We start from the raw sequence: 9,971 nt of genomic DNA, 5'->3' as shown, positions 1-9,971 counted from the left end.
TACTGAATTTTCAAAGAACTAAAAAGTACAGTAAACAACGGCTTTCTTTCTTTGGTGAAACCTTGGTTCCATTTCTTGGAATCAAAAGAGCTTATTAAAAGATTTGTTAATTAATCGATCAAATCATTTTTCATCATCCGATACCTCAAAAGTGACAAGAATTTCTCATGATATTTACTGGTGCTGCATTTTCCATGCAAGCCAAAAGTCAGCTTAAAATTATCATAAATTAACTCTTGGTCAAAGAGTCTATTTGAGAATTAGAAAATTACCTTTGACCCTGCGATAACCAAATAGTAGTGACCATTAACGAATTTTACAGCGGTTATTGGTGCACTTATTTTTAATTGCTCGTATTTTGAAAATGATAATCGTTTTCCTCTTAACTGTAAAGTTTACAGTTAACTTGTGGAAAATATGGAGCTCGTACATACAGTGGGTTTTTTATCAAAGCGATTAAGCGAAAAAATTATTCGCAAAGGCATAAATTGAAAAGGAATTTTGGCTTTTCATCCCTCCCATGATTTCGAACGAACACACAATTGATAAGCAACTGTTTACTTGTATAATGAAGGCATTTTCTGTTCCAATAATAATAATTAAGGTATCGAAGAAAGGAAGAACATCCATGCATTTAATAATCATGTTCATTTCGTAGCTTGCGATCTGTCCACATTTAATTTTCCCGCCAACACCCATAGCACAGGTATTTTCTGCTAACGGTAGATGTGATTTCTGAACATTTCCAAAATAGAACTTTAATATAAATTCAAAATGAAATTTTGAGGGGAGCTTCAATTTCACAAAAGGTAACACTAATGCTTATTGTTTCGGTTACAATTTTACTTTTTTTCCAATTTTAATGTAAAGAAAACTGAAAAATTTTCAACTGATTTTGAGCACAACAGATATTGAACATGAATTAGTCCATATTCTCCATCTTTTACTTTCCCGATTTAATTCCGAACTTCATTCCAAAGCCATCATCTCAATTCATCAATCTATTGACTTTAATAACTACTTTTAATTAAGGTATGTTATGGTTTTAAAGGCTAACATTTAAATGAAAATTATAACTAACATTAATGCACCTGTTGTCGCGTCCAATGTAAGGCAATCCAACGCTATCGATGCCTACACGACATTTATCAATGTTGTACCAAAATGCTAGTTTGATTTTTTCCATTTTGTAGACACAAATAGCTGATTGTTGGCTATTTTGGTCAGCGAATGCAACGATCAATTTATTATCAATAAGTGAAGCGGCAGTTGCGCGATTGTAGTTGCTGTCGTCAATTCCATGGCATTGAATTTCGATTTCTCCGTACGATATGTATCTGTTTAATTCAAGTATGTTTATTTCGCAGAACATGTAAACCTTTGAATGAATTATTACCAGACAGCTTGGAAAAGTTGACAATTGTTTGCTTATTTTTGACAAACAAGGACCAGATGAATAAATAGCTTTCTATTTCAAGAACTTATCATCTTCTTGTTTCTTATTTAAACATAAATTTTTTGAAAAAAATTCAACAAAGAAATTTGAATATTTTTGAAAATTTTAAAATTTAACCTGTGCTCATTACGACAAATTCGTATTAATTTAGAAGCAGTGAATGGTGATCTTCCATTTGACAAATATTTATTTTGCACACTTAAGTAGTAAACATAGTGCTCGTGAAAAAAATGCCGCAATGAAGTAAACACGAAAACGAGAGCGATACTCAGTTCGGATATGAACTGCTGCTTCACCCTCCAACGACCCGGAACCAATGATGTCGTAATTAGGCGGCTTGCGGGTAGATACTAATGGAATTGATCCTCTGAAAGATCTGAGGAATGATTGGAAAAGAACGATTAATTTAAGTTGTAAGTTATGGAATATGAATTCAAATATAGACTTCCCATATATCCTGGAAGGGAATGTTTTAGTTCATTGCTAACACTAATTTTGGTTTGTATTTCTTTGTAAATAAACGAGCAACTAATGATGCAAATCTTTAGCTACTGCAACCAGCTGAAGAACTCATATTTCGAGTTTCTAAAAAAAACAGAATTTGTGATAGAATTTGGAGTTTCGAAATTCAAATCAATTTAACAAGAAGATTTCGCAATAATCCAAATGCAAACCTTTCGTGCTACCCAGAAAATTTTTCGGTCTCTTCTATGCATCATAAATTAAAAATTGAGGAAAACGCGAAATTTCAGACTTACCCGTATGGCGAATCATTGGTGACAGTAGCAGCAACATATAAATTGCTATTGCTGTCCACTAATGACACACAAGTGGCACCGATATCATTAGGCGCAACTGTTATCGAGGAATTACTGAGTATGCTTAAATCGTCAGTTGACCTGATTTGGCATACGCCTTGTTTCATAGTAGCACAGACAATCAAGCCACCTCTGGGTAAAGTGTGCATAATCTTGGTAACATAATCGGTAAGAGATGGGGTTGCTCCAGGCAGACATGAGCTGGAATCATAATTACATAATGGACTGTCCAATTGGGGGCCTATCCTTCTGTTCTTCAATGCTTTAAGATCCTTCAAATCCAAGATCGACAAATAGTTCAATGATGATACGTACACCTGGAAGAACTTCCTTTAGAAAATTATTTTTGTTACCAGTTACAAACTTTTCTGATCTTACTCTAAACCCATATTCTGATTTTAAATTATAATCATGCAATGACAACGAAGTATGCTGTGTAAGACTTATCATCGTAAGCTTCGTTTGAAAGATTTGTACGCAGCCTCTACAAAGCTACGCAAAAGTTGGGAATCCTGTATTATTGATCAAAAATTTTTGATTTTCAAGTTAGAAAATAAAAATACGCAAAAATGATAGTTGCAAAACAAGACTTTAACTTGTTTAAATCAATTTTTATTCAGCTAAAGGAAAATTCTCATTGCCCACCACATTTTTTACTTTTTATTTTCAAGCGAATGATGGATTGTCTGCTGTACTTCAAATGGTAACACTGATTGACTGTCAGTATGCGTTTACTAACAACCAATCACAATGAATATTTCCTAATCTTATTCCGGCCCTTTAAAAACAGAAACGACAAATGAATATCGAAAATGATTGCAGGGAAAAGAAAGAGAGGGAGAGAAAAACAAAAAACAGAGTAGAAAATAAGTATGGTACCCGATCTTTAATGATTTCAAAGTGAAATATTTTCGCTTGCAAATCATTCGCTTCAGTCAACTTATGAGCCCATAGTACCTCCATAATTGCGCATAATGCAATGACGACAATGACCATTTAAGCATTCTGCAACTTCAAATCTTAAAATTTTCTTTTACAATTAAGAAATTTGAAATTATTTTAAAGTTAAAATTTTTCTGAAATAGTTCCAAACGAAGAGCAAAAGTAAATATATGGTGAATAGAAGGAGCAGCTGGACAGCTCAGATGATCGATTTTGCTTAAATCATTTCTAAAGTTACGAAAGCATCCCAATGCACCTCACTTGTATTATATTATGTATAATTATAATCTTCCAAATCTTTATGTTAATTTTGTAGAGAATCATGAAGAATTTTTATATGATCAAATGGATCGCTTTATCTTGAAATCAAATAACGAAATAATGAAATTTAAACTTTGTAATTAGGGAATGGAGGACGTTTTTAAGATTCCACTAGAACATTAAAATTTTTTGTTTTTAACGTCGAAATTTAACAGTTCTAGCGATAGAGAGCAATTTTGACTACAAATACTTTTAGTCAGTGGAAATCATTTCAGATGGGGAACAGGACAAATGAAATGTTAGAAGAAATGAAAGAATAAAAAAAGTAAACTTTTATACCAGAAATCTAATGAACCTGTCTAGTCTATAGTGAAATGCATCTGGGTAAATGTTCCTGGATAAATGCAAGGAGGAAAAGGTATAGACAGAAAAACAGGAAAACTCGCCAACTAATTCGTGGATGAGAAGTCATTGAAATTAACTGGATGACCTTTCCAAATTTTCAGAGACATTATTTGACTATGCTGTACGTTGAACTTCCCCACTAGAAGTTCGAACATCCAGGGAAATCCAGCTGTTTGCTGGTATTAACTAATTATTTTACAAAAGCGCATCCTGCGACACTTTTCCTGCTTCACAAGTTTAGGTTCGAAAAATCGAAAGGAAACAAAAGTGTCAATGAAGACATTCGATCTTCTCTTGAACTTAAAGCAATAAGCAATGATGAAACTTGTTGAAACGTTTTTTTTAAAGGAGAAAAACAAAAATGCATACATTTTGAAAAATAGGGAATTCGAACAAATCGAGCAAGCAAAATTTGAGCATTGGCGCAGCTTACTTATCGAAGAAATGGTGAAGTGAGACAGCCTTGAATGTTTACTTTAGAAAAGATTGGGTTTGAAAAGCTCTGATGGATGGAGAGAATTAATTAATACTAAAAAGAGTAATGTTTAGAGATCGAACTTCCGCGTGGGCATGCGATGAAAAAAAAGAAAGGAAAAAAAAGATTAAAGCTAACCGTTTTGTCAGTGAGCCTTTCGTAATAACGAACAGAAAATAAATGTATAGATAATAAATCAATCAGATCTGAGAATACCAGAAATATTAGATATCACTTGTTCCATACCCGTCAGAAAAAGACAAGATGAGATCAAGAGGCTGCAATATTGACAACCACCCATTTCGTCCGTATCTCACGCTCCGGAATAGGGAAGCTTAGATTCATAAAAGGAAATCCCCATTGGGATTCAACAGTACTGCGCATTTTGCTGCCACTCAACCAAACATAAAATTCAATTTCGTCCCTCTTTGCAACAAAACTGATTTATTTCTGTTTATGTCTGCTTTCTATTTTCTTCCCGTCCTTTTTCCTCAGAATTTCAGGACGTTACTATGCAGAATATCTCAAGATTGTTCATTATTTAATCCGCTACTTGAAACGTTGAAATATCTTTGTCCATCCCACAGTGATCCACTTGCTACTGTTTAAAGTCCTTATATTAACAGCAGTAGCGATAAAAATTTCTTTCATAAGTCACATGGTAGAACTTATTACGGCCTAAATTGACTCAAAAAATATAAACACATTATAATATGTTTCAAATAGCTTGGAATTATCATTGAGTAATTGCACAAAACTTTACAGTGCTTTCAAAAAAATTTTGATATTTCATCATCTATAAGTTAGTCGATAGATAGTGAATAAGGACGAACGATAGTTATTATAAAATATTGATGTTAAAATGAAAATTTAATGGTACGAATAAGAAACAAACGAAATTTGACGGGAAGAATAGAATCACGACAACTGCTAGAGTTTAGCATTGGTTCAAAGCCTTTTTTTGTTCATGGATTAACAATATACGACAACAATATGAAGATCTTTTTTTAACCGAATTTTTAATGTCTAGTTAGTTTCATGAGGTTTTTCAATCCCTGAGAAAATCTTTTTTTTTCTCACATTGTTTTTTTGTTCACTTTCACTGATTTTTGTTCACTGATTCACTGATCTTTGTTCACTGATCACTGATCACTGTTCACTGTTCACTGATCTTTGTTCACTGATTTTTATTCCAGAAATCCAGAGTACAGGCAAATTAGTGACACAACGAACATTTGTTTCTTTTTTTTTTTGTCGCATGGATTTATTGCCAATAATATTAAGCATGAAAAAAAAAGTGAAATTCCAGTAATTGTCTACAATCAGAGAACTTGCTCACTGCAACAGTTCAAAATAAATTCCTCAACTATGTTATGCATTTCGAAAGCTTGAAAAAAATCTCTAAAAAGCGGAACTATTCGTAACGAATACAAAGTTTTGGATAATAACTGCATAAACTTCTGCCAATGAAAAAATTCAAATGAATTTAATAGTATGAGAAAAATCTTCATAGGCATGCGTAATTTCGTGAGTTGGCCCTTAAGTATCCTTTATCACGAAATCTACCAGGCTGCTTTTTCTTACCTTTTCTCAATGTTCTGCTTGAACGATTCTATTCATTACTCTACGAACTTCTTGAAGTAACTGAATTGCCATTTTAAACCTCACATTGTCATCTGTAATTTATTAAAATTAGAATTTTCTAAATGCAAGCAAAATCTGATCCTGACTCCCTAAAAGACAGTTATAAATTGGAAAACCTTGGACTTTGGTTCATTAATGTCACACAATCATCACTGTAAATACTGAACGTTCCAAATTCTTTGTTCAAAACTTTTGTAAGGCACAAGTTCAGCCTTATTCGCGCTTTTCATTTGGTCTCTAAAACTACTATTTTTTTCTCTAACACTAAGCTTTGATTACCACATTTTAGAATTCATTTCCAACGACTTTCTCCGTGCAACATGGTTTTTCCCAGTATCCTTCGTAATCATTTTGAAATGAATTTGCTGGAAGCATATTTTTAATGCAAAACGAAATATGAAATACATAACAACACAAAAATTCAATAACAACGAAAATCGAACCATCACTCATTTGAAGTACCTGGAGAAGTTAAACCGAGCTCTTGATAAATTCTTTTCATAAAAACAAGAAACTAGCGGTACCAGAAGGCCAACAAAAATTTGTATCAAATAAGTGTGATGAAAAGTAAATTCTTAAGCCAATAAATCATCGAACTAAATGTTAAATTGCTAAGTTTTTTATTTTGAAGAACCATGAAATATCATCTACTCTTTGAGCATAGTAAGTGCAATAAATAACAAATAAAAATGGTCAACATAATTTGATTACGGAGCAGAAATAACGGAGACATTTACAAAAGTATATAAATATGAATAACACAAATAATGTTACAATCAATACGATAATATACCACAAACAGAAATATTTCAAAACAATTCTCAAAAAAGTAAAAGATTTTTTCTCCGGAATTTTTTTACATTTGACGGTAAGATAGCATAAGCAGCGATAGAAAAGCACACTCAAAAACGTACATCTCCAAGAAGCAAATTTATCATATTAGCAATGATATATTCCTTTATTATAAAAATTCTTAATTTAGGGTCAGTATCCCATTAATGCTATCAATTAACTAGTTAAGAATTTCGTAGTTTGAGATGCTAAGTCTTATTCGTCGTTTCAAACGTCGCAATTCAAAATTTCATGTAGTAGGGATAAAACAATCAATAGAAGACCATTAAAATGAATGGTTATATGAATATATGAAAACTATATGAAAACTACATGTGTAAAGCAAATAAAACAGAACATTTAATTGCGAAAAATGACAGCAGGCTTTTTTTGCTTTATGAAACGCCTGAGGCTAACTGTCATCTTCATTACCTGAGGAATCATCACATGCGGCAACCGCTTCAGTACCGTAATAGCGATCGCCAAAATTACCCATTCCAGGAATGACATAGTATAGTTCATTGATATGCGGATCCACAGCGGTTGTCAGTAAAGCAACCTGAAAACCAATAAACAGCATGACCATTGTTGAAATAATAATAACTTCTGGTCAGTGAAATAAAATGTTGAGACGTACTTTAGGAAAAGCATAAGCAAGTGAATGTACACCAGTTCCGGCCATAAGCAGCGATAATAGTAGAATATTTTCTTCAAGTACATCATGATCCAGCAGTACACGAATAGCCATCATTGCCGCCGCGCCTGTAATAACATATACATATTATAATGTTAATACTATTGTGAAACCAAGCCGGAACATCTCAGGTAGTAAGATAGTAATAATTAGCATTATTTCAGTGACATATTTTTCTGAAGCCAGAAAAGTTATCTAGCCTACGAGGTTAAATTCAAGTTTGGAAAGATATGAAAGTGGATAAAAAAAACCACGAAGTAAATTCAGAAAATGAACAGCTGGGAACAACTGTGCCAGATGCATGGTGCATCTCATAAATAACTGACCTTGATAATATCCACATAGCTCTAACAGCAAAATACTTATACAGAATTTTCGATATTGCTTCTAAAAGCATAGTAAGAAGAACCGAAAAAAAACCTGTCGCAACAGTGGCATCCATCAAGAGAACTTTATATTGATGAATATTCTTCGGCAAGCGCAGATAAAATAACTCTGGTTCCATAGTTTTCTCATTGGTTTGTATCAAAATTTTGCCCATTTTGCAGTCCTTTACAACAGCTCTCAACGCATGCTCCATTGTTTCACCTGCACGCATGATTGTAACACCGCATATCTGTGCTGTATTCCTTTTGCCAACAAATCTGCATATATAAATAAATATGTGATCCCATTATATATACAGATTTTCCGATAAAAACTCTTCATCAGTTAAATTTTAAAACAAATTTATAACGTAAGAATTCCATTTCAGTTATGATGTACTTTTCCATAGTCGGCGTAGTAACTGTGGCATCCTCGAATGGCATAAAATTCATGGCATTTTCGATAAGTATTCGCATTAGTCGATTAGAGTAGAAATTGAACTCATCCCTGAAGACTAGAAAACTGACGGATAACTTGCAAGTAATTAAGCAAAAAAAAGTTTCTTGCAAGTAATTAAGCAATGTTCAAATGTCCCTAAATTTTTGAAAAAAAGTCGCATACTTAATAAAATCACCTTGGAGTTGTGCGATCCCTAATAAATGTATGCAAGCCACGAACTTGTGGTGTTTGTGGCACAACTGTTAACGTACGTGGCAACTGTAACGGCAAGTCTTTTTGTACCATCCCTGCACGTTGAGAATACGGATTCTTCGATGCATCATAACCTTAAAGTTTAATAATACATTGTGACGATATTATATTCATCTTCATTGTTAAGAAATTTCATTTCAGCAAAATGCAAAAGTAAAATTCCAGTGGTTATTTACCTCTTTCAGCGAGCTGAGTTTTTACTTGCTTAACAATAAGATCGATGGCTACTTCATTTTCACCACCACGTGGTACGATAATATCTGCAATCTTCATACCCGGTGCTATGAACGTATCAAAGGCCGGTTTTACAAACCGCAAGTACTGGGTTAAAACACCTTGAAGATCTCGTCCACGATCCTGAATATCTCTTTCCAGCCTTCGCGCTAGTCGTGTATCAGGGTCGGTATCCACAAACACCTCAACATTATTATTGAAAATCCATGCTCTTTAACCCTCCCCGCGTTTAAAAAAAAAAAGAAATGTATTTAATCAACCATACTTTCATATCCATTAAATCAACCAATTCCTTGTTGTGGAAGGCTAAAATTCCTTCGAAAATCAGTACATCGGCGCCATACATTAATTTTGGCTGTTTGTCACGTCGGTGAGTAGTGAAATCGTAAACCGGAACCTACAAACAACTGTTTCAAAGTTTTGAAGACACTTGTCAATCTTGGATTTTTCAAAACTTTAAAATCACATACCTCAACATTTTTACCTTCCCGAAGACGTCGAACAGTTTCGCACATTAAATCAAAATCGAAGGCTTGTGGATGATCAAAATTATACTCACTTTTGGCTGCCAGGTGATGCTGTCTCTCTGTTAGCACCTTTAATAGTTTATTTAACACAAACAGAAAATTAAAATTAACTTTCAAAATATCTTGGAAGGCTTGCCAGTCTATTACTTAAAAGTCAAAGTGAATTCGAAAAAAATTTATTCGAAAAAAGTACTTTGTAAAAAGAATCCATGGATAAAACGGTAACCCATGGCATTTCCAATCGTTCAATTATTCGTCTAGCAACAGTAGTTTTGCCAGAAGCTGAACCGCCACAAATTCCGACCACATATGGTTGTTTTAAAATTTTACCTTCCCGATCATACCACGGTGGACGACCTTTTGTATATATACGCTGTAACTTATCGAAAAGTGACAATCGGTAAAAATAAAAATATTTCACGAAATCCTAAAATAAAAAATAGGAGTAAAAATGAACGAGTAAATCGCTCCTTTTAAGAAACCAATTTATGATAATCTTAACCAAATGAGTGAAATAAAATGAGGCAATTATGAGATTTAACAAATAAAAAAGAGTGAAGAGTGCATTATGAAATTTGACTTACACGTCCACTTTCTGTTGTGATAA

At 33.3% G+C, this 9,971-nt stretch overlaps 2 protein-coding genes across 2 annotated transcripts in view; both read right to left on the bottom strand.

Moving 5' to 3' along the window:
* Positions 1 to 272: 272 nt before the first annotated feature.
* On the bottom strand, positions 273 to 3,270 carry LOAG_09653 (hypothetical protein; the record flags this gene model as incomplete). The annotated part of the gene is made up of 6 exons (XM_003145180.1): positions 273 to 386; positions 562 to 735; positions 1,082 to 1,337; positions 1,656 to 1,823; positions 2,215 to 2,591; positions 3,154 to 3,270. Coding segments are annotated over 6 exons (1,206 nt in total), but the record flags the coding sequence as incomplete, so codon positions are not given.
* A 3,737-nt stretch (positions 3,271 to 7,007) lies between these two features.
* LOAG_17413 (uridine kinase) overlaps positions 7,008 to 9,971 on the bottom strand; it is a 4,078-nt gene continuing 1,114 nt past the window's right edge. Inside the window, exons 3-11 of the mRNA XM_020450075.1 lie at positions 9,558 to 9,737; positions 9,308 to 9,433; positions 9,103 to 9,234; positions 8,780 to 9,020; positions 8,527 to 8,677; positions 8,292 to 8,399; positions 7,947 to 8,170; positions 7,470 to 7,594; positions 7,008 to 7,391 (exon numbers count right to left, since the gene is read on the bottom strand). Coding sequence (XP_020306313.1) covers positions 7,245 to 7,391; positions 7,470 to 7,594; positions 7,947 to 8,170; positions 8,292 to 8,399; positions 8,527 to 8,677; positions 8,780 to 9,020; positions 9,103 to 9,234; positions 9,308 to 9,433; positions 9,558 to 9,737 — 1,434 coding nt within the window. The 3' untranslated portion in view covers positions 7,008 to 7,244. The remainder of the gene's footprint in view (positions 7,392 to 7,469; positions 7,595 to 7,946; positions 8,171 to 8,291; positions 8,400 to 8,526; positions 8,678 to 8,779; positions 9,021 to 9,102; positions 9,235 to 9,307; positions 9,434 to 9,557; positions 9,738 to 9,971) is intronic.

This window comes from Loa loa (assembly GCF_000183805.2).
Source record: "Loa loa unplaced genomic scaffold supercont3.71, whole genome shotgun sequence".
Lineage (NCBI taxonomy): Eukaryota > Metazoa > Nematoda > Chromadorea > Rhabditida > Onchocercidae > Loa > Loa loa.
The sequence above is the reverse complement of the archived record's forward strand: the minus strand, read 5'-3'. Positions and strand labels throughout refer to the sequence as shown.